Raw genomic sequence first — 24,252 nt, forward strand, 5'->3', positions numbered from 1 at the left:
CCCCTATCACTTCCAAGATTAAACAGAAGGTTTGATGTTCAAAGCTCTTCATAACTTAGCCCCTCCACCATTCTAGTTTACCTTACACCCACTTCCAACATTTTCTTCGGTACTTTGACACTAGTTCCATTCCTGATCCACATTAAAAATACTCCAGCTCTCTTCTCTTCAGCAGTAAACAGAGGTGGCATTGAGATCAAAATAAAGTTACATCCCTTTGTGACCTCTGAGTGAATTAAGAACTACAAAAGGCATTTCAATGCCTCTTCCCTCAAATGGAGGAAGATTATGTCTTCTTTTTCTAAGGAGCTGATACAATATCCATTCCATGTCAATATGAAAAGATGATAAGGTTCAGATTGCTTGAGGAATTATAAAGGTCAGCAAATTGACCAGGTTAATGTTACAACTGTCCACGTGAGCATTCGTTCCCAACAAGGTGGTTATCACAAAGCTAAAACAGGACAGACCCCCAAAAAGATCCATGAATGAAAGGCCAAATCTCAACAATAAGAAAGTAAAAGGGCAAAAATAAGGAAGAAATTACTGGAAAAAAAACACAAGAGTAAAAATTACACATTTTTAATTAAATTACTAAAATTTATGAATTAAAAAAAAAAGGTATTCCAGCTCTCAAATCAAGACATTTTCACTGACTATCCTCCATGCCTAGAATATTCAGCTTTACCTCTGCCTCTTGGTTTCCCTAACTTACCTCAAGTCTTAGCCAAAATTTCATCTTCTATAAGGAAGTCTTTACCAATCCCCTGTATTTCTAGTGCCCTCCTGCATTGAGTATTTCCAATTTATACTCTCTGTGTTTTTGCCATCCTATATATCTCCATTTTACATAACCCCAGGACTTAGCATAATGCCTGGTACATAATAGGTGCTTAATAAGTGTTTAGTGACTAATTGATTGGCTGGTAAAGTCCAAGGTTGCTGACATTCAGCATTCGGTGAAAAGGTTCTCAGTTTAAGCTAGTATCTATCTGAGGAACCTAAATACTCAGAATAATATTTTTTTGCCTAAAATAGTCACATATGACCTATTGGTAATCAATCCAGGCTCCAGAAATAAGTAGCTGTCCATGCAGCTATCCTAAGATAAACAGCAATCTTTGTTTTCAAAGAGTAATTTGATTTTTATCAAAATAATAGTGGTATATGGCATTTATGTAGCACATTAAAGTTTGCAAAGAGTTTTACTATTATCATTTCATTTGATCTTTACCAAAAAATTGGGAAGTAGTTGCTATTATTATGTCTCTTTTACAAATGAAGCAAACCAAGGCTGGAAGAAGGTAAGTGAGTTGCCCAGGATCACACAGCTGATGATGAGGCAGTTTTCAAACTCAAGTCTTTCTGACTCCGGACCTAGCATTTTATTAATTGCACATCCTACATGCCCTATTAGATAACTAAACTCATCAAAGTGACAAATTAATTTGTAAATAGTCTTGAAACACTGTATTAACTATAGGCAAATAACCAATTTATTATTTTAACATTTTGCTAAAATCATAACTAAACAACAAAAAAGTAATATTTATTTTGAGTACTTCATTTTAAAACAGCTTCAGACATAATAAAACTAAAAGGATTTCTCAATGAATATTCTCATATCTAGAGAAAATAACATGAAACAGTGTGCAGATATAATCAGAGTATTCAAAAAGTTTTCTAAGAACTTACTTGCTACTCCTGATGCAAGGCCATAAAGTAATCCTCCACCATCTGATTGCTGCTGAAAAATGTGTGTCCCAGGAGGAGGTCTCTTTTCTTGTCTGATGAAGTTATACAATAAGGTCTTCACAAGTCTGCTGGTATAAGGAAGACTGTAAAAAAAGAACATTTCAGCATTTATCCAATTCAAGTGGTTTCTGATAATGAAATAGAAATGTATGTCATTAACATTCACATAATATAAAGGGTTGGTACATTTTATTTTAAAGCCCAAGCAGAAATGCGGAGTCCAAGAATAAGCGATGTGAGGACTCCACAAGAAGAGAGAGTACCAGAGGCATGAGTTGTTGTCATTTGCCAATTTTTGCCACTGACTTTGTATATATTTCTGAGAAAATATATCTTAGGCTTATGGAAAGGAGAAGAGGAGAGAAAGAATTTTGTAGCTACTGATTTTACTAAAACTTACCAGTAAACTAGCTGAGCTAATCAGCTCTACTATTTACTTAGAGGTAAATTCACCAGTAGGGGCTAATGAGCAGTAGTTTAAGTAGAGTACCCTGAAACCCAGAGGTAGTAGTTGCCCTCTGGGAAACCTAAACAATGAGTGATAGTTGTAAAATGCCTCATACAGGGGTGTTATATTCACTTGTAGAGAGGGGAAATGAATGATTATAATAAGTATATTCCTAAACTGCTGGTGATATAACTCCTGCAAGTCAGGCATAATTTCTTGAATGAATCCTATGGATCCAAAGTAATTTTTTCAAAGATTAAAGTATAGGCCAGTATAATGAGAACATGCCAGACTACATCAGCAGAGGAAGTTTCTCACTGAAAGTTCTGAGGACACGGACACACACACACACACACACACACACACACACACACACACACACACGTGTGTGTGTGTATATAGATTTAATACATAACATAATTATATATAAACAATAATCTAGATTGGTATATGTGTGTGTATGTGTACATAAGCATATACATACACAAAATTTATCCCCGAACTCTATGGTCTAGCCAATCTAGCCTTCTTGGTGTTCCTTGTAAGTAACAATAATAATAATAATAGTTCTTTACCAGTAAAAATTAGTATCAATATTATTAACTTTTTACAATGCTTTAAAAGTTTTTAAAGTGATGGAGGAAAAAAATGAAAGAATTCTTGTCATCCAGAAGCTTACCCTCTATCAAGGGAGATATATATATATATATATATATATATATGCAACTATAGTAATGCATTGATAAAATATATTTAAAGTGAATTCCAAGAATAACGAACCTTGGAGAAGGAAATGTGTACCTGGACGAACAAAGAAAGGCTTCAAGTAAAAGTTATTACCTGTGAAGAATTTATAAAGAAAGTTTAAGAGGTAGGGATGAGGCAAGAGTACATTCCAGTCATGGGAGCAAGTCATTAAAAACGTGTAGGGACAGGAGATAAGAGTATTGTGAGTGAGAAATCAATGAGGCAATTAGGTAGAACTGCAGAAAAAGTTCTGGACCTGAAGTCAGAAAGACCAGAGTTGATATTCAGCTGAAGCTATTTTCAAGGAAGTCATTTAACCACTATCAACCTCAGTTCCTCATCTCTAAGCACATGGAGGAAATAAACTATAAGAAGACTGGAAAGGTAAGAAGATGCCATATTACAAAGAGATAAAGCCTCAAAAGAGAATTATACATATATTTGCTCTCTTGATCCTTGAAGGGAAGGAGATGAAAATAATCTGTTCTAATTGACATGAAGGTGACAGAAGCAGGAGCTGTGGAGTGCTTAGAGTTAGATTACACTTGGAAGTATACAAAATCAACTTGCCTTTCATCTTGCCACAGGGCCATGATGACTAGAAGAACGAGGTTCGTGACTTTGTTCAACTTTGTCTCACTTAAAATCAATTTATGCTCAAATCAAAGACATCACCATACAATGTCACTGGTCCTCTTTGAATACAAAAGACAAAAACCAATGGGGAGCTACTGGGGGAGTGATATGGTCAGAACTACACTTTAGGAGCACTATCTGGAAAGGTAAGTAAAGAGTGGAGTGGGGAAAAACTTGAGACAGGGAGATCATCCTATAGACTTTCAAATATCTTGCAAATTGAAAAAATATTTAATATTATGGAGTTACAATCAGAATAACACATAGTTTAGAAGCTGAAATATTAAAAAGAATGCAGGTCATGGAATATGGCATTTAGTAGACAAAAGAACTGGGCTTACAACCAAGAGTAACCTAAAGGATAAACATAATTATCAACATTTAAAAATGGCCAGTTAACAAATTAAGGAGTTTCCACTATTTAGAGGGAAAACCCAGAACTTCAGCATATGAGAAACAAACAAAGGTAATGACTTACAAGCATTTACATCACCTAGACTTTCTCAATATGAAATTGTGTTACTTAGCAATGAAAACATCACCTTGAAACACTGCAATACCTTGAACCCAGCTACCTTATTTCCAGATTTGCCAGTGGAGGGAGAATCATTGCACAAATGTCAAAACACAATAGATCTAGTACAAGACAAGAGAAGATTTTAAAGATAGCCCCTTGTCTAACCCCAAAATGGAAGTATTTACCAATGGTTCTTCTTACATGCAGAACAAGAAAAAGTTTACAGGGGCATCTGTTGCAACACAAACAGAAACATTGTGGTATGCATCCTTATCAAACCAAATTAATGCCCAAGGAGCAAAATTATTAGCCCTCATTGAAAGCATTCCAATTTGGCAAAGACAAAAGAATCAATGTCTTCACTGATTCAAAGTACACATTTACAATTTTACATGCCACAGGTCAAATCTGGAAGCATAGAGGATTTTTAACTGCCAGTAAAGAGATAGCCTATGACAATATCATCATGCGACTTCTTGAAGCCAAGCAATTGCCTAAAGAAGTAGCAGTGATCCATTGTTGTAGTCACACATTTGGGAAAGATAGAATATTCCTTGGGAACCACAGAGCCTATATAATAGCAAAATATGGAACTAAATTTGGACCACAACATGTTCTGAATTCCTCACTAGTTGAAGAAGATAATCTAACTCAAGCCTACAATGAATGGGAAATTGATTCATGGAAGAAGAATCTCAGAGCAAAAGAGATAAGAGGCATAGGGTTCTTGGAGCTGGGCAAACCCAACTTCCCCAGATCCTTATTCTATCACATATGCAATACCATACTTGCAAAGGGACATTATGGTACCTAAGCTGTGATCGATGCACAGTCTGACAATTTTGGATTACACCTAGAATTTCCTCTTATGCCATAAAAGTATGTCAAAAGCGCAAAGTTTGTATGCAGTTCAATCAAAGAGCACTTAGAAGCAAAGGGCTGGGAGGTCATCCTTTGGCTTACACTCCAATTGAATGCTTACAGATAGATTACATCAGTACGCCAAAAGATAAAGGGTTTAAATATGGTTTTGTGATAAGAGACCAATTAACAAGATGGCTAGAAGTTTTCCCTGCCAAAAAAAAAAAAAGCAATGCAGCATTTGTGATAAAGATCCTATTAAAAGAGATCATTCCCAGATTTGGAAAACCAAACAAAATTTACTCAGATGGGGAAGTCACTTCACACATAACATCTTGCAAGAAGTGTATAAAATTTGGGAATAGAAGGAAACTATCACACAATATGCCAATCAGCTAGTGCCAGCCTAGTAGAACAATTAAAAAAAGATGTAAAGACACTGGTTGGCAAACTCTGTACAGAAACATACTTAAAAGGGACAGATGTTTTGCCATTAGTGCTATTCCACTTAAGAACTAAACCAAGCGGAGATTTACATATCTCCCCATATAAAATGCTCTATGACCATGCAATTTGGCAAGAGAGAGCTTGCAAGCTGGTGTACATCTCAATGAGAAGAGGTGTCAATTGCACAAATACATACAAGCATTACAAAAAAGACTATCAGAACTGCATGAAATGGGGTTAATCCAACGGGGTTCCCTTAGATTTTTCATTACACAAAATACTACCAGGAGACACAGTGTACAATAAGAATTTCAATAGAAAAACTGTGACAGACGAAAAATGGACTGAAACACATGAAGTTCTGTGTACTACTCTGACTGCAATAAAAGGAAAAGATCCATGGCTTCACATTTCTAACATAAAGCTACAGAAATCCATAACTAGTATAGAACACCCAGAAGAAAGCCAAGATAGGGAAGAAATAGAAAGTGCCAAGGACCAAATATAACTTCTATACATTGAAATACATTACACAAACAAGATTAAAAACACACAAAAGATTCCAGAGCAGGAGTGCAGAGAGAAAAGAAATCCCAACAGGCAAAATTTTAAGATGGCAGACAAGATGTAAGAAAATGACAGATGAAGAAAAGAAGAAGAAAATCAAAAAGAGAAAAAGAGGAAAAAAAACTACTGTAATTCAAAAGAGAACTGTTCAAGCTGATACAGACAGCTAAAACTCTTAATTATGTAAATACAGATTATGAGGACACAGAAGTAGAAGGACAATACGTAAGATGGTGCACTGAGAATACAAAAACAAAATTAACTTAACACTTTAGGGAAATGCATCCAATACAGTACATAATGAACAAGAAAGAAGATGATCTCATCAGGCAAAATGTAGACAGAAGGACAACATGTAACTGTGGGTATGTATAATGCATCCATGACAACATAAAAAAGAACACAAACACAACATAAAACTGATGTATAGCAAGGACCTCATGTAAATAAGTGCCGAAATATGCGAACTGCAAAATATGTATATATGGAAATATTATATATATATATATATATGGAAATAAGGTCTTAAGAAAATAAAAAGATCAACAGATTTTTCTATTTGACTAATACCAAATTCAAGGACTATGTATATAAAAATAGGTATATATGTCTGTAAAAATTTTAAATATATGTAACAATTAAAAAATAAATGTAGGGTTGAACACAAGATATCATAATGTTGTACATAATGTAGTATATTCAAAAATGTAGTGTATATAGCACCAGAATAGAATATAGAAATAGGAAAAGCACAGAATAGGGACTTACGGAAGTTACTGTTGTATCAAGCTAGTTAGGTAGGGAAAACATAAGTATAAGATAGATTGTTACATTTAGGTAAGGAATTAGGTAAGGTATTAACAAAACAGATAATGAGAAAATAGGGTAAGTCAAATAATAAGATAATATTGTGTTAAGAAAATAGGTAGTTTAATAGTGTTTAGAAAAAACTAGGAATAGGAAAATTGTTGTAGTAGTTAAGATTGGAAAAGTAGGCACTGTTGTTACCAAAGCATTGTGTTGGAAATTTGTTTTACCCTTTGCAACATTGTCATTAACTAGAAAAACTCTTCCCCTACCCAAACTTTCCTTAACCTCTCTTTGAATAGTTAGCTTAGAAGTAGAGTAGAAGGGAAAGTTAAGAAAATTTATTATTTCAGGGGTAGAACATTAGTTAGGAATAGAAAATAATAATACTACACAACTTTTTTTTCATAATGACTTGGAAAGTCACAACAAGAAAACTGGGAATTATAAAAGCAGAGTGGACAGGAGAGGTTTGGAATGTTCAGAGAGCTGAGTGAGTGACAGAGTCAGACAGTTGGAGTTGAAGCAAAGGAGCTTGGGAAAAGAGCCGGAGAGGAGGGGGGCTTTTGATCTGGGACCTCAGAGAGAGAGGAGGAGCTCTTGCCTGCTCAGGAGCAATCAAAAGCCAGCCCACAGGATTAGCCATGGACATCTCATCTCAATTCCTAGTATTGCCTGACAGCCTTTACCAACAAAAAAGGAGAGAGATTCTGGTCTCTTAGGACCTGAGGGATCAAGGACTCAGACAGCCTCTGATCTGGACACCCCAGACCTTGCCTTATTTCTATTCCTGTCATATAATAATATTATAGTTTAGATTAGGATAAGAGTTAGGGGAAGGGAAGGTGAATTCCTGCTTTTGACCATGTGGGTCAGCCAGGAAGAAGGACCTTTGGGGATAGGGTTTAAGGACTCCTCATATACATTTACCTGCTCCCACCTTCTGCTATCTTAATCAACATTAAACTTAACTTGATCGCAGTCAGATATAGGAGCCGTATTCAAGGGGACAAAAAGGGAACAAGGGAACTAGAGTCTGGCTGCTCAAGTCATACTCTGGCTTGATCAGACCCACTGCAGAGCAGCTTTAACCTAGGTGGAGGTTTTTTGCCTGAGGGGGATCTAAGCTTATCAACCTGGGGGTACCTTTAACATCATCCATAAGTGGAGACCCCCTTCAAGCTACCATCGCTGGCTTGTTCTCTGGCAATATATCCTTACCAAGAATTTCCCTCTTGTCCCAACAACAGTGAAGTATAGAGAAGTCCTGACAGACACACCCACACAAGTCTATCAACACTTTCCACCTAGACACCACTCTATACATTCACTTATAACAGCGGTTCTCAACCTCTCAATTTGTAGCAATGAGAATACATAATGCATATCAGGTATTTACATTCCAAATCATAAATGTAGCAAAATTACAGTTTTGAAGTAGCCACCAAAATAATTTTTTAGTTTGGGGTCACTGCAACATGAGGAACTGTATTGCGGGGTCACAGTATTAGAAAGATTGAGAACCACTGATTTATAAGGAAGAGTAGGCACTTATTACAGTTACGTATTACAGAGGGGAAGGGGCAGCTGGGTGGCTCAGTAGATTGAGAGCCAGGTCTAGAAATAGGAGGTCCTGGGTTCAAATCTTGATTCAGACACTTCCTAGCTGTGTGACCCTTGGCAAGTCACTTAACCCTCAATGCCTAGCCCTTACCACTCTTCTCTCTGCCTTAGAAGCAATACACAGTATTGCTTCTAAGACAGAAGGTAAGGGTTAAAAAAAAATGGGAGGGGACAGTTGTGTGGATAAAGAACAGATCTCTGGGAAAGTAGACAGAATTAGAATTAAAAGGTAAAGGTGAAGGGATAAGGAAGGGACCTCTGGAAAAGGGGACCAATTTGGAACTAGGAGGTCAAGAAGAGAGGATAAGGAAGGATTGTGGAGAGGGGGTGTGAACTGGAGAGGTATTGGTAAAACAAAATTGGACATCTGAAAAGGGATAAGGTGGAAAGAAAGGAAAAGTAGGTCAAATAATGAGGAAGTATGGATCATGGAAATGCACAGCTAGTAATATAACATTGAGAATATATAGGATGAAATCACACATTGAAAGAAAATGGATATCAGAAAGGATCAAAAATTAAGAACTGACAATGTGTTGTTTATAAGAAACACACCAGGAGGTGGAGTCAAGATGGCAGCTTAGCAAGCAGCAAAAGTTCAGAACTCCTGGAAGACCCTTCCTTACCAATAAAGACTGAATACTCCTAGGGCACCAAAATTCAATCTGAACAACAGGACAGAAGCAGGGAACCCTCCTTCTGGACTCAAATCAAAAGGTACACCCCCCCCCCAAAAGCCGGAATCGGAGAATACTCAGGGCTAAAGGGAAGGCAGAGCGAAGGTCACAGGACCCCTCCCCCACAACCCAGAGGGCTGAGCCCCCAGCAGCAGTGGGAACCTCTGAGCGGGCAAAGGTGCTGGTTTGCAGGGTCTACCTTGGGAGCAACAGGGCGCCAGGCTCCGAGAGTCCAGCTTGGACAGCAGGGAGGAAGCCAGGGAGAAACGAGCAGTGGCTGGGTCCCTCCACCTGGCTCAAGTCTCACCCTTGCCTCGGGCACATCCAGACCAATCCAGTTGAAATAATCCCATCAGAACTTCTCAGAGTTTAGGGAGGCGGGCAAAGGCACTTGCAGGCAGCAGAGAAGCAGCTGGAGAGAACTGGAGAGAGCCTGGGCGGCCCAGCATTCCAAGAGTCTTCAGAGTCTCAGTGCTTCATACCACATACAGCCCAACCCAATTGAACTCAATCCAATCAAAAGCCTCCAGAGGACAGGGAAGCTAACATTCCTCCCCTAGAGACTGTACCAAGAGATCTGACAAAGCTCCAAGAGGGGAGACTGACAGCCCCAAAACCAAAACAAAATGAGAAGAGCAAGAGCACAGTCAAAAACGGGGAGCAAAGAAGGGGTAAACTCGAGCAAACAACAGAAAAAGAAGAAAGAAATTACAATAGACAGCTTCTGCACAAGTAATGAGCAAAGAGCAAACGAAACAGAGGGGGAAGGATCAGCAAAGAAAAAATCAGAAATCCCAGCGAATTGGATAAAGGCTTTAGAAGAACTCAAAATGCAATTCAAAACACAATTAAGAGAGCCTGAAGACAATTGGGAAAAGAACTTAAAAACTAAGATAAGTCATCTGGAAACAGAAAATAGTGTCTTGAAAGCCAAAATCAACCAGCTGGAAAATGAGGCAAAGGAGATGAAAGATGAGGCAAAGCAGATGAAAGATAAGGGAAGAAGATGAAAGATGACCTCCAAAGAAAATCCGACCAAAAGGAAAAGGACAACCAAAAAACTAAGGATGAAATCCAGTCTTTAAGAACCAGAATACAACAACTTGAATCGAGCGACCTCACAAGGCAGCAAGACACTATAAAACAAAACCAAAAGAATGAAAAAATTGAGGAAAATATGAAGCATCTCATTCACAAAACAGAGGATTTAGAAAATCATTCAAGGAGAAACAATTTAAGAATTATTGGCCTACCAGAAGACCATGACAAAAGAAAAAGCCTGGACATTATATTACAGGAAATTATTAAAGAATACTGCCCCGAAATCCTTGAACAAGAGGGAAAAGTGGAGATTGATAGAATACACAGATCACCTCCTGTACTTAATCCCCAACTGACAACACCCAGGAATGTTATAGCCAAATTCAAGAACTATAAGACCAAAGAAAAGATATTACAAGGTGCCAAGAAGAAGTCATTCAGATACCAAGGAACCACAGTGAGGATAACTCAGGATCTGGCTGCATCCACACTGAAAAAAAGAAAGGCATGGAATACGATATTCCGGAAAGCAAGGGAACCAGGTCTACAACCAAGAATCAACTACCCAGAAAAACTGACTATATTCTTACAGGGGAAAGTATGGTCATTCAACAAAACAGAAGAATTTCAAGAATTCGTAAAGAAAAGACCAGACCTGAACAGAAAATTTGATGTCCAAGCACAGAACTCAAGAGAATCATCAAAAGGGAATTTAAAAAAGGGAAAAAAAGAAAAACAAAAAAAATTTTTTTAAGAGACTCAATAAGTTAAAATGACATGTATCCCTATAAGAAAAGAGGTCATTGGTAAGTCTTAAAAACTGTTGTTATTAGCTGGGCAGCAAAAAGAAGTATACTTAGAGGGAACAGCAACAAAATATATAGAATGAAAGGACAAGACATAAATAGGTATATAGATATATGCATGCAAAAATACATATGCATGAGTATGCATATATATATACATATATATATATATATATATATATATATATAAAACTAGAGCTTAAAAATAGGTTAATATTAAAAGAAATGGGAAAAGAAACAAATGGAGGTAGTAAACTTATATGTCACAAAGAAGCTCATGGTGGGAGGGGGGAGAGAACATCAATAAACTGGAAGGGTAAAGAGGTCAGAGACAGGAAATACTCAACTTTTACGTGCTTTGAAAGTGACTCAAAGAGGGAAAAACAATCCAATCCATTGGGGGCAGATAATAGATTTGCGCCCTATAGGGGAGTAGAAGGGTAACAAACGGTCTGGTGGGGAGGGAAGCAGTACAAGAGAGGGAGGGAGCGGGGGGTTAATTTTAGAAAGACTACAGGGAAAATAAGGGGGGGATAAATAGGGAGGGGAGTAGAAAGGGAAGTAAAATAAGGGTGGGAACAAGGGGGACTGTTCAAAAGCAAACATTGGTGTAGAAGGAAATAGTGAAAGAAGAAAAGGCAGGTAAAGGAGCAGAAATCAAAATGCTGGGAAATATACAGCTAGTAATCATAACTCTGAATGTGAATGAAATGAACTCACCCATAAAACGTAAGCGAATAGCAGAGTGGATTAGAGTCCAAAACCCTACCATATGCTGTCTACAAGAAACACATATGAGAAAGGTAGATACACATAGGGTGAAAGTAAGAGGGTGGAGCCAAATCTATTGGGCATCAACTGACAAAAAGAAGGAAAAAATGCAAAGGAGGAGGACTTGCAGTCCCAGATCTCAAGCTATACTATAAAGCAGTGATTATCAAAACAATTTGGTACTGGCTAAGAGACAGGAGAATCAGTGGAATAGACTTGGCGTAAATGATCTCAGCAAGACAGTTTATGAGAAACCCAAAGACCCCAGATTTTGGGACAAAAATCCATTATTTGATAAAACCTGCTGGGAAAATTGGAATACAGTGTGGGAGAGATTAGGTTTGGATCAACACCTCACACCCTACACCAAGATAAATTCAGAATGGGTGAATGACTTGAACATAAAGAAGGAAACTATAAGTAAATTTGGTGAACACAGAATAGTATACCTGTTAGACCTTTGGGAAGGGAAAGATTTTAAAACCAAGCAAGACTTAGAAAGAGTCACAACATGTAAAATAAATAATTTTGACTACATCAAATTAAAAAGTTTTTGTACAAACAAAACCAATGTAACTAAAATCAGAAGGGTAGCAACAAATTGGGAAAAAATCTTCATAGAAACCTCTGACAAAGGTTTAATTACTCAAATTTACAAAGAGCTAAATCAATTGTGCAAAAAATCAAGCCATTCTCCAATTGATAAATGGGCAAGGGAAATGAACAGGCAGTTCTCAGCCAAAGAAATCAAAACTATTATTAAGCACATGAAAAAGTGTTCTACATCTCTTATAATCAGAGAGATGCAAATCAAAACAACTCTGAGGTATCACCTCACACCTAGCAGATTGGCTAACATAACAGCTATGGAAAGTAATGAATGCTGGAGGGGATGTGGCAAAGTAGGGACATTAATTCATTGCTGGTAGAGTTGTGAATTAATCCAACCATTCTGGAGTGCAATTTGGAACTATGCCCAAAGGACGATAAAAGACGGTCTGCCCTTTGATCCAGCCATAGCACTACTGGGCTTGTACCCCAAAGAGATAATAAGGAAAAAGACTTGTACAAGAATATTCATAGCTGCATTCTTTGTGGTGGCCAAAAATTGGAAAATGAGGGGATGCCCTTCAATTGGGGAATGGCTGAACAAATTGTGGTATCTGTTGGTGATGGAATGTGCTCAAAGGAATAATAAAGTGGAGGAATTCCATGGAGACTGGAACAACCTCCAGGAAGTGATGCAGAGCGAAAGGAGCAGAACCAGGAAAACATTGTACACAGAAACTAATACACTGTGGTATAATCGAACGTAATGGACTTCTGCATTAGTGGAGGTATAATGTCCCTGAACAATCTGCAGGGATCTAAAAAACACTATCCACAAGCAGAAGATAAACTGTGGGAGTAAAAATACCGATGAAAAGCAACTGCTTGACTACAGGGGTGGAGGGGATATGACTGAGGAGAGACTCTAAATGAACACTCTAATGCAAATACCAACAACATGGAAATAGGTATGAATCAAGAACACATGTGATACCCAGTGGAATTGCGCATGGGCTATGGGAGAGGTGGTGGGAGGGAGGGGAGGGAAGAAAAGAAAATGATCTTTGTTTCCAATGAATAATGTTTGGAAATGACCAAATAAAAATTAAAAAAAAAAGAAACACACCAAAAATGAGAGACAGAGTGACAGTTAAGGGATGGGCAAAAGAGAGTATGCTTCAGCTGATCCAGAAAAGGCAAAGGCAGAGGCAGCAGTCATTATCTTTGACAGAATTGGGGTTAAAATAGACATAACTAGAAGAGATGAACAGGGTAACTACATCATGTTGGTGGGAAGGGGATTTACTCTGATTTTTTTTTATTTACTCTGAATTACTCTGAATAATGAAGAATTGACAATATTGGAACTCCTTGCATCAAAAATTCTAGCAACCATATTTTTTTTAAGGAAAAACTAAATGAGATACAGATGGAAATGGATAGCAAAATAATAATTGTGGGGGACTTTAATTTTTTCCTCTCAAAACCAGACAAAGCAAACCAAAAATAAAAAAGAAAGAAATTAAGGAGATGAATAGAATCTTAGATAAGCTAAATATGATAGATATCTGGAGAGTCCCAACACACCAGAATGAGGCTAACATATGTATAATCCAAATATAGTTTCTGGTGGGACAACAATGGTTTACGAAGCACAAATATTCTGCAAGATCTTTTATTTTAACATTCAACATACTATGGAGTTAATGATGCATTCCTGAGGGGTTGTAGCACTAGACCAAAAGTATCACTGGGTAGGAGCAAGCTAGAAAGACTTGGTTTTGGGAAAAGAGTATGGTCCTGGCAATAGATTGTGTCTGTGGCCTACAGACCAATCTAGCTAAATATGGCTCTGGTACTTTATGTTAATTGAGAACCAGACATACTAAGTTGATCAAGTTAAATTCTGAAAGGAACATGGAGAAACAACCCTATTATTATATTGCTAGAACAACTGTGAATTGTGTTTTTATAAAACAAGGAAGAAATATATATATTAAGAGCTATAAATCCATTCATGCTCATCGACCTAGGGATCCCATTACTAAAATTTGGCTCTAAGAGCATTACTGAGAGATAAAAAGCTGTGTAGGTATGAAAAAATTCATGGAAGCAAAATAACTGAAAATAACACAAAAATGATTGAGAGAAATGGCTGAATAGATCATATTATTTGAATGAAATAGATTGCATCATGTTATTAGAAATGACAAATATTAGAAATACAATGAAATAAGGGAAATAGAAGAAATGAAAAAAAGAAGAAAAAAGATTATATATTTTATAAAAATGAGACCCACAAAATCAAGAGAAAAAAGAATGAAAGTAAATCAAATTCAAAGGGAACTCTCCATAACTTCTTGAAATCTCCAATTAGTAAACCAATCCTGATTTCTGGACTAATAGCTGTAGTCCAGAAATTCAAAGGAGATGGTATCAGAACACAAAATTTAAGATCAGATCTAAATTCTAGAAGGTAGAGATGAACAACAGAATAATGAGACAACTAAGTGAAATCTGAAGACCACCAGAAAAAGTAGGAAGCTCCAAGCAACAACTTCTTACAAATGATTAAACAATCAATAAATAATTCAATGAATATTTGTTCAGCAGCTACAATCTATCATGCATTTTGCAATGAGCTAAAGATACAAAGATAAAAAGGGAGGGAGAAAACATGCATTTAAATGTCTACTACATTCCAGTTATTTGTTTAACAAATATTTATTTAACAAATATTATATAATTTGACTCTAGACAAAAGACAAAAATGAAATAATCCATGTTAACAAGTACCTTAGATCATATCAAAGGAGAAAACAAAGTATGCACAAAATGAACATATACAAAATAATACAAAATAATTAAATGGGTAGAGGGATCAAGAAAAAAAATTGGTGCTTAACTTGATTCTTAAAGTAATCAAGGGATTTTATAAGGTGGAGATTAAGAAGGTATGTTTTCAAACAGGGAAGATGATAACGTGTGTGTGTCTGTGTGTGTGTGCACACACACACATATATATAATTTGCAAGAGTCAAAAATATTCAAAGATTTGGATTAGGAATAATTAGAGAATACAGTGGTACTGCTGACAAAGATGGTAAAAGAAGAAAGAGAAACTGGTTTAAAGAGGGAGATTAGGCTGGTTTGAGTTTAATGAATTTGATATGAAAGATATGAGAATGAGAAGCCCAAGTGAAACTGTATAACATGAATGTATGATAAGAAATATCATATGAATTATGAAATATGAAATAAATACAAAATCAAAGGATTTATAAAGCTAACAAATCATCTAAGACATGCTTCTTTGAAGTTGAAACATACCATCTTCCATGCATCAGGTATTTGTGACTTATGCTGTGTCTCAAAATTTCCTTATGGTAGAGCTGATAGGAAAGGAAAACAACCAGTGTTGATACAGCCTCTAGTGATATTTCATATGTTATGTCTCTGTGGAGAGAAGAGATACAGAGTACTTATCATTTCAAAGGATTAATCTCTATTTCTGATTTCTAAAACTAATTATATATAATAAAAAAATTAAAAAGAATGTTAATGAAAAATGTACAATTTTTCTGTAGGATATAAAAATTTTAGATATATGTAATAGACCTGAAAATCAACATGGAATAAAAGATGAAAACAATTTTCCAGATTTTAAGTTTTACATAAGTATCAATTATCTCATCATTCATTATTTTGAGATTTAAAATTTCTTTATATGTATTAATAATGTTTTGCATTGGGAATCCATTCCAATATTTCAAGAACATATACCCTATATTCCCCAGGTTAATTCCATTTTTATGACTTTAAACTAAAAAATAAATAGCAGGACTCAAAAGTTTTTTAAATATATGACAAAAGAATGATTTTTAGAGATGACAATAACTTTTAAAAGAGGAACCTGAATCCCAGTTTGGGGAAGTCAGTAGACCCAGAACTGGGTCACAAATCCATGGCCAGGGAACTCCCCAGGTGCTGGCCTATCGGAGCCTAACTGGCTTTTGCCACAGATCAAGGCACAGCCAAAGGACAGAGAACTCTCAGGTATGCCTGACCTAGACAAGTACAGAGAGAGAACAAAAGCCTGAGACTAGAATTTGAGCTATCAGCAGTTTAAGGGGTGACTGAATCAGGAGTGGGAGATGGCATTCAGAACCTCCAGTCCACAGGCCATCATATTACTTTGGAAGAGCAGAAACTTGCAGAAACCAGAAAAAAGGGCAAGAGTAGTATCAAGTAAGAAATGAAGTTTAAGAAATTGTCCTATCCTCCCAGAGAAAAGAGCCTATCTTTAAAGTAAGCGTGCAAGTCAATGAAAAGACTGGGAAAATGAGCAAACATTAAAAAAAAAAATACTATACCACAGAAAATTGTTAGGCCCAATTGCAAGGCCCAGACACAGAAGAGGACAATGAAAGCAAAGCAAACACATGCAATGTCTAAAATAAAAATATGAACTGAACTCAGACTCTGGAAGAGGAAAAAAAAATTTCACAAATCAATTAAGAGAATCAGTGGAAAACTGGGCAAAGAAATAAAAGCAATGCAAAAAGAAATGGACCAAATGGGGGAAAAAAAGGTTCAAAAATTCATGGAAGAAAATCATTCCTTAAAAAATTAAAATTGGGCAGCTAGAAGCTAGTAAAGACATCAGAAACAATAAAACAAAATCAAAAAACATAAAAAAATGTGAACTATCTCACTGAAAAAAAAAACAACTGATTTGGAAAACAGATTCAGGAGAGACAATTTAAGAATTATTGGGCTACTTGGAAAGTCATGATTTTAAAAAATGTTAGACACCATATTACAAAAAATTATCAAAGAAAACTGCCCAGATATTCCTGAACAAGAGAGCAAAATAGAAATTTTTTAAATCCTCAGGTCATCTCCAGAAAGAAATCTTCATATGATGACTCCCAAGAATATAACAGATGAATTCAAGAGCCCCCAAGCCTAGAAGAAAATTCTGCAAGAAGACAGAAAGAAATAATTCAAATACCATGGAGCTACAGTCAGGTTTACACATAACTTGGGAGCCTCCACAATAAAGTATCAGAAGCCATGGAATATGATAATCCAGAAGTCTAAAGATCTAGGTTTACAACCCAAAACCACCTATCTAGTAAAACTAAGTATATTCTTTCAAGAGAAAAAATGGTCACTCTATAAAATAGAAGATTTCCAAACATTCCTGATGAAAATACCAGACCTAAACAGAAAATTTGAAGTTCAAACATAAGACTCAACAGAAGCCTAAAAAGGTAAATATGAAAGAGCAAATTTAAGGCACTCAATAAGGTCAAACTATGTATTCCAACATGGAAAGAGAATATTTATAATTCTTAAGAATTCACATATACATAGACAAAGGGTGTGGAAGTAAGCTGATCAGAATGATATGATATGCAAAAAAAATCAAGTGGTGAAAAAGAGGATCATACTGAGAAATAAGGGAAGAGAGAGATGGAATGGGTTAAATTATCTCCCCTAAAAAGGCATGAAAAACTGTTACAGTGGAGGGGAGAATGAGGGTAGGAATGGGAAATGATTAAATTTTACTCTCATCTGGCTCAGAGAGGGAATAACAACTATACTCATTGTGGTACATAATTCTATCTTTCCCTATAGAGAAGTTGACTAAGATAAGGGAAGGAGGATAATAATAGGAGGGAGGGTGCAGTCGGGGGATTGGGGGAGGAAAGGAGAATAAAAAACAAACCACTTTTGAGGAGGGACAAAATAAAAAGAAAAACAGCAGGATCAAAAGGGAGAAATGAGGACAGGAATACACAGATGGTAATCATAACGGTGAATTCTATTGGGATGAACACGCTCATAAAACTGGAGCAGAGACCAGAGTGCTTTAAAAATATGAATCCTATTATATGCTTACAAGAAACAATAGGAAACATATATGCACAAATGGTATAGCCTCTAAAATTTTAAAGAAGAAATTAAATGAATTTCAGGAGGAAATTGATAGCAAAACTATACTAGTGAGGGACCTCAACTTCCTCCTTTTAGATCCAGATAAATCAAGCCAAAAATGGGAGGGAGAGAGGGAGAGAGGGAGGGAGGGAGGGAGGGAGGGAGGGAGGGAGGGAGGGAGGGGGAGGGAGGGAGGGAGGGAGGGAGGGAGGGAGGGAGGGAGGAAGGAAGGAAGGAACGAAGGAAGGAAGGAAGGAAGGAAGGAAGGAAGGAAGGAAGGAAGGAAGGAAGGAAGGAAGGAAGGAAGGAAGGAAGGAAGGAAGGAAGGAAGGAAGGAAGGAAGGAAGGAAGGAAGGAAGGAAGGAAGGAAGGAAGGAAGGAAGGAAGGAAGACAGAGTAAAGGAAGAGTAAAGGAAGTGAATGAAATCATAGAAAAGTTAGAACTAATACATTTCTGGGGAAAACTGAATGGAAATAGAAAGGAAAATGCCTTCTTTTCAGCAGTACATGTCTCCTACACAAAAATTGACCATGTATTAGTGCACAAAAACTTCACAAACAAATGCATAAAAGAATAAATAATAAATACATCTTTTTCATATCATAATGCTTTAAAAATTATGAATAATAAAGCTCCATAACAATATAAATCAAAAATTAATTGGAGACTAAATAAGCTAATGCTAAAAAACGGTGGGTCAAAGAACAGATTTCAGAAATAGTCATTTTATTAATGAGAATGACAATGAGGAGACAACATATCAATATTTATGAAATACAATCAAAGGAGTATGTAGGAGAATTTTTATACCTCTAAGAGCTTACATTAAAAAAAAATAGAGAAAATGTAGATCAATGAACTATGCAACTAAAAAAACTAGAAAAAGGACAAATAAAAAATCCTCATTTAAAGACTAAATTGAAAATCCTAAAAATTAAAGGAGAAATTAATAAAATTGAAAGTAAGAGAATGAGTAGGAGTTGGTTCTATAAAAAAAATAATAAAATAGAATACTGGTTAATTTGATTTAAAAAAGGAAAGAAGAAAATCAAATAATCACTATCAAAAATTAAATGGCTGAACTCACCGTCAATGAAGAGGAAATTAAAGGAATCATTAGGAGTTACTTTGCTCAATTATATGCCAATAAGTGAATGTGGGTATGAAACAGATGAATGCTTACAAAAATACAAATTACCCAGATTAACAAAAGAAGAAATAGAATCCTTAAGTAATCCCATATCAGAAAAAAAAATTAAACAAGCCATCAACGAATTCCCTAAGAATAAATGCCTCAGGGTCAGATGAATTAACAAGGATGATCTGTTTAGCTATAAAGGCCAGAGAAGAAATAGAATGAGTTAGTGGGGAAGAAAATATCAAGTATGGGTTTTTCAGGATGGGAGAGATGCAGCATATTTGTAAGGAGTTGAGAATAATTCAATAGATAGAGTGAGGCTGAAAATAAGTGACAGAAATAGAGTGGAAAGAAGTCACTTGAAAGATTAGAGGAATTGGCCTTGGTAAGGCACAAGAACACTTCATGATGTGAAAATGAGATGAAGAAGAGACTGACCAAGAGGCATTTGAATAATAAGAGATAAGGAAGTAGGGGTGTATGGGGTGTTCAGGGAGGGGTAGTATCTCTGGTATGGAGGGCTTGTCATGCCCTCTTAGGGCAGCTAAACAGCCTCTGACCCCTACCTGACACCCAGCTCTCACTTGTGGCTCCCAGTAGCTGATAGCATACAGCAGCGGCCACACCCCGGGCAACGGCTTGCACAGGCCGGCTAAACCTTGTGAGGGTAGCCATTGGGTCATTGACCCCTGTGAACCAGGGCTTTGCTCACCCAGCATGTGAAGACTGCTTCAGAGGAACAGGCAGAAGAAACCAATAAGAAGGTTCAACGGGTGAGATGGCAATGCAGCAGAGCACTGTGGAGTGCTTAGGGTGTGTTGGAGCACAAAAGACAACATGGCCATCCAATGCAGCTGAGGAAGTCTCCAGGTGTGACGACTTTTTGTACCACTGGACCCAGGCTTCTAACGCCGGGAGAGTGAGTTGTCTCTGTGCATCGACTTTTCCACTTAAATTTCCTTCACGCACAAGTATCTTTGTGTACACTCATCTTTCCTAGCCGCGTCCACCCTGTTCAAGACCTGCGGCGATGGGGGAGTGGCAACGCAAAAGGGGGAGGTGACCACTGACAGTTGTAGTCATGCACATAGGCAGCCCATGGACCAGTGGTCGCTAGGTCCTGTAGGGCAGCAGAGACGTTTGGCAGCATCCTGGGCGACTGAGCAGCCCTCTCTAGGACAGCATGGCTCACCCTAATCAAGGGAGGGGACAAGAAAAGGCCAACACTGCCTGCCCTAAAAACAACCGGTCAGCACACTGCGGCTGGCGGGTCATCCCTTTAAGAGGTCGAAATCAAAGAAAACAAAATACAAAGAAACTCCTACTAGGAGCATGGAACATCAGAACAGTACTTGATAGAGAGAATACCCCAAGACCTGAGAGAAGAACAGCTCTAATTGGTAAAGAACTGGCGTGATATAACATCGACATCACAGCATTAAGCGAAACCCGCTTACCAGAAGAGGGATCACTCAGCGAACCCACCACTGGATACACCTTCTTCTGGAAAGGCAGAGCCTCAAATGAAGACAAAATCCACAGTGTTGGCCTGGCTATCAAAACCAGTTTGCTCAAACAGCTGCCAGGCTTGCGTGTGGGCATCAGCGAGAGGCTCATGAAGATCCGTTTGCCTCTCAGCAAAGACCGATATGCCACAATCATCAGCGCATATGCCCCAACACTGACCAGCACAGAGGAGACCATCGAGCAGTTCTACTCTGACCTGAGTACCGTTCTGCACTCAGTGCCCACAAATGACAAGCTGATACTACTGGGAGACTTCAACGCCCATGTTGGCCAGGACCATGAAAGATGGAAAGGAGTGCTCGGCAAAAACACGGCATGGGCAAAATGAACAACAACAGCCTACTGCTACACAGCAAATGCTCAGAGTTCAAACTCACCATCACAAACACTGTGTTCAGAATGGCAAACAGATATAAAACAACGTGGATGCACCAACGATCAAAACAGTGGCATCTCATTGACTGCATCATTGTACGCCGGCGAGACATCCAGGATGTACAGATCACCAGAGCCACCAGAGAGGAGCTGAATGCTGGACAGACCACCAATTGGTTAGAATGACTATTCAAATGCGCATTGCGCCTCACCATCCAAAACACGCCCAGACAGTTTGCACATTTTACAACATGAGTCCTCTTAGAGATCCATCTTATTTGCAAACATTCCAGAACATTCCACTCCTGCCTGGACGACAAGCTGTCTGCCAAGGGACCACTCACTGGAAGCTCAACCGAGAAATGGAACCAGTTCAGAGACGCAGTGAAGGAAACATCAAAGGCAGTCCTAGGACCCAAACAACACAACCACCAGGACTGGTTCAACAAGAACAACACTGCTATTGAAGACCTATTGAGCAAAAAGAAAAAAGCCTTTATGGAGTGGCAAAATAACCCAAACTCTGCTCCTTAAAAGGACAGATTCAAGTCTCTCCAAGCCATGACACAGCGTGAGATCAGGAAGATGCAAGACCAATGATGGGGGGAAAAGGCAGAAGAAATCTAGCGCTTTGCTGATACGAAAAACTACAAACAATTTTTCAGTGCCCTCAAGACTGTCTATGGGCCATTAAAACCCACCACCACTCCCTTGCTATCCTCTGATGGTGACACTCTCATAAAAGATAAAAAAGGCATCAGCAACAGGTGGAAAGAACACATCATTCAGCTTCTCAACCGACTCTCTTCAGTCGACCAAAGCGCCCTTGACCAGATCCCCCAAAACCACACCAGTGAACAACTTGACGTCCCTCCTTCAATAGAGGAAGTCCAAAAAGCCATTAAACAAACAAGTGCAGGCAAGGCCCTCGGTAAAAACGGGATCCCAACCGAGGTGTACAAGGCCTTAAATGGAAAAGCGCTCCAGGCATTCCACATAGTGCTGACCAGCATATGGAAAGAGGAAGACATACCCCCAGAACTCAGAGATGCCTCCATCATAACCCTAAACAAGAACAAAAGTGCACGAGCAGCCTGTGACAACTACAGAGGCATCTCACTACTCTCCACTGCTGGAAAGATCCTTGCCAGTGTTATACTCAACAGACTCCTGTCATCTGTTTCAGAGCAAAACCTGCCTGAATCACAATGTGGCTTCCGAAGAAAAGACAGAAGAAATAAGATCATTGCCTGATCAAATATACTCTATTATTATTATTTATTACAATTTGGCACCCCAGATGCTCATGGGGGCTAAAAAGTTCTTCCAAAGGAATTCTACATCTTGGAAATCAGGTTCAAAAATCCAGAAAGCACATTTAAGTTCCTTCTGAGTTTCATATGGCTGGTCGATAAATTTTGGGACCCTTTTCTTCAAGGAATCTAACTTCTGGGTAGTAAATTTTCTATGAACTTTTGAATGTAACACACCAGCTGCACTTGATATCTTGGTAACATCTGTGGATAAATTTTCTCAGGTTCAATAGTTGTCTTAGTGTCCTTGTCACTGTAATTTCCCTGTGTACTAGACTTTGCTTTCTTGGCATTTCTGTCTTTCTCTTTGGGTGCACTATCTGCCTGACCATTTCCCTTATCCTTAGTCTGATTTAGCCCTATTCTTAACCAGTCTCTAGGTTTGTATCCACTACCATTATCTATGCTGTCTTTTTGGGAATCACAAATCTATAGATATTCTTAAGGTAGGTCAGTGTCTATATAGCAGCCAAGGAAACGATATAAATCTCTGTCAAAATTTGCCAGAGAATGGTTTCTTTTTGGAATGGCAACTTGAGTATGAACAAAATGGTATTGCCTATGTGTTCCACTGAATCTACTATTATGTTAGTCATCTTGCTGTATAAAATGTTATAGATCCAATAGCCTGTAATGGCTGCCAGCACAACTACTCCACAGATCACTTGTTTGAACATCTTTACTTTCAGGATTGTGATGTTCAGTCACCCTGGGTGCCAAATTGTAATAAATAATAACAAAGGAGTATTTTCGAATGATGATTGATAACTAACAGATCAGACAATTATCTTATTTCTTCTGTCTTTTCTTCCTCCCTCTATACCTCCCTTCCTCCCTTTTCTTCCCTCTATTCAGCCTCTTCAGCTTCCCTCCCCCTTTCTTCTTCTTTCTAAATCAGTCAGGGGGAGTTTATGATGTTTCATATGAAATATGCTTTCTCTTCTTTATCTTAAGTAAGGGGTTTATTTGGGGAAGACAGGAAAAGATGGAGAATGGAGGTGAGAGGGTTGGGGATTTTCCTAACACTAAAGTGAGCCTTAGGTTTGGAGGATATTGGGATAGAGTTCAAATTGAGAGAAATGTCTTTCATCAACAGAGTAAGTCAGAGAAAGATACCTGGACTATTGTTCTTCTGTCTTCTGCCTTCAAAGTCACCAGGCCACTCCTCCCCTGATACAAGGCGATAGGAATAACCAGAGTTCACCCAGCCGTTGGCTTTGCCTCCAACTGTTTTCCCGGTAACATTCCAAAATGGAACCTTTCGTTTGACTGACAGGTTACCACTCAGCCACTGCTTCTGCCTCTTGCATGCTTCCCAATTCCTCTCTTCCACAAAGGGTAGGAATTGGAGAGGAGAGAAAAAATTATAAGCCAGGTATCAAGCTCATTGAAGAAGGAAAAAGAGTTACCTGAGGGTCTATTAACAACAGCTACCAGGACTTTGATTGTGTGGTAGATAGGAACAGCATGAACCTCAAGTAAGAAAGATTCCTGAGTGACAGAGGAAGAGGGGAAACTTTGAAGTTGCAATGGGGAGCAAGAAGTGTTTCAATTTCTCTGCCTGGACCATGAGTAATGGAGCAACCAACACTGGAGAGATTGCTCAGGGAAGCTTTATCATCTGGAGGAAGTCACATTTCTAAGACAACTAGCAAATGGAAGTAGTTGGAGAAGAAAAGATTTTGTTTTTAAACCCTTACCTT

The 24,252-nt window shown here is 37.9% G+C and overlaps 1 protein-coding gene across 15 annotated transcripts in view; it reads right to left on the reverse strand.

The window, feature by feature from the left end:
- Positions 1 to 24,252, reverse strand: part of DYM (dymeclin) — a 617,255-nt gene that overhangs the window by 419,945 nt on the left and 173,058 nt on the right. For 13 of the 15 annotated variants that reach the window (XR_008917836.1, XM_056824411.1, XM_056824408.1 and 10 more), the window contains 2 exons: positions 15,583 to 15,708; positions 1,696 to 1,838 (listed from right to left, as the gene is read on the reverse strand). Coding sequence is in view for 14 of the 15 variants with exons in the window: in XM_056824411.1 (XP_056680389.1) it covers positions 1,696 to 1,838; positions 15,583 to 15,708 (269 nt within the window). In the remaining variant the exon portion in view is untranslated. Of the gene's footprint in view, positions 1 to 1,695; positions 1,839 to 15,582; positions 15,709 to 23,665; positions 23,790 to 24,252 lie in introns of those variants that run through there. The other 2 variants (XM_056824417.1, XM_003340591.3) reach the window with 2 other exon arrangements.

This window comes from Monodelphis domestica, chromosome 3, assembly GCF_027887165.1.
Source record: "Monodelphis domestica isolate mMonDom1 chromosome 3, mMonDom1.pri, whole genome shotgun sequence".
Classification (NCBI taxonomy): Eukaryota; Metazoa; Chordata; class Mammalia; order Didelphimorphia; family Didelphidae; genus Monodelphis; species Monodelphis domestica.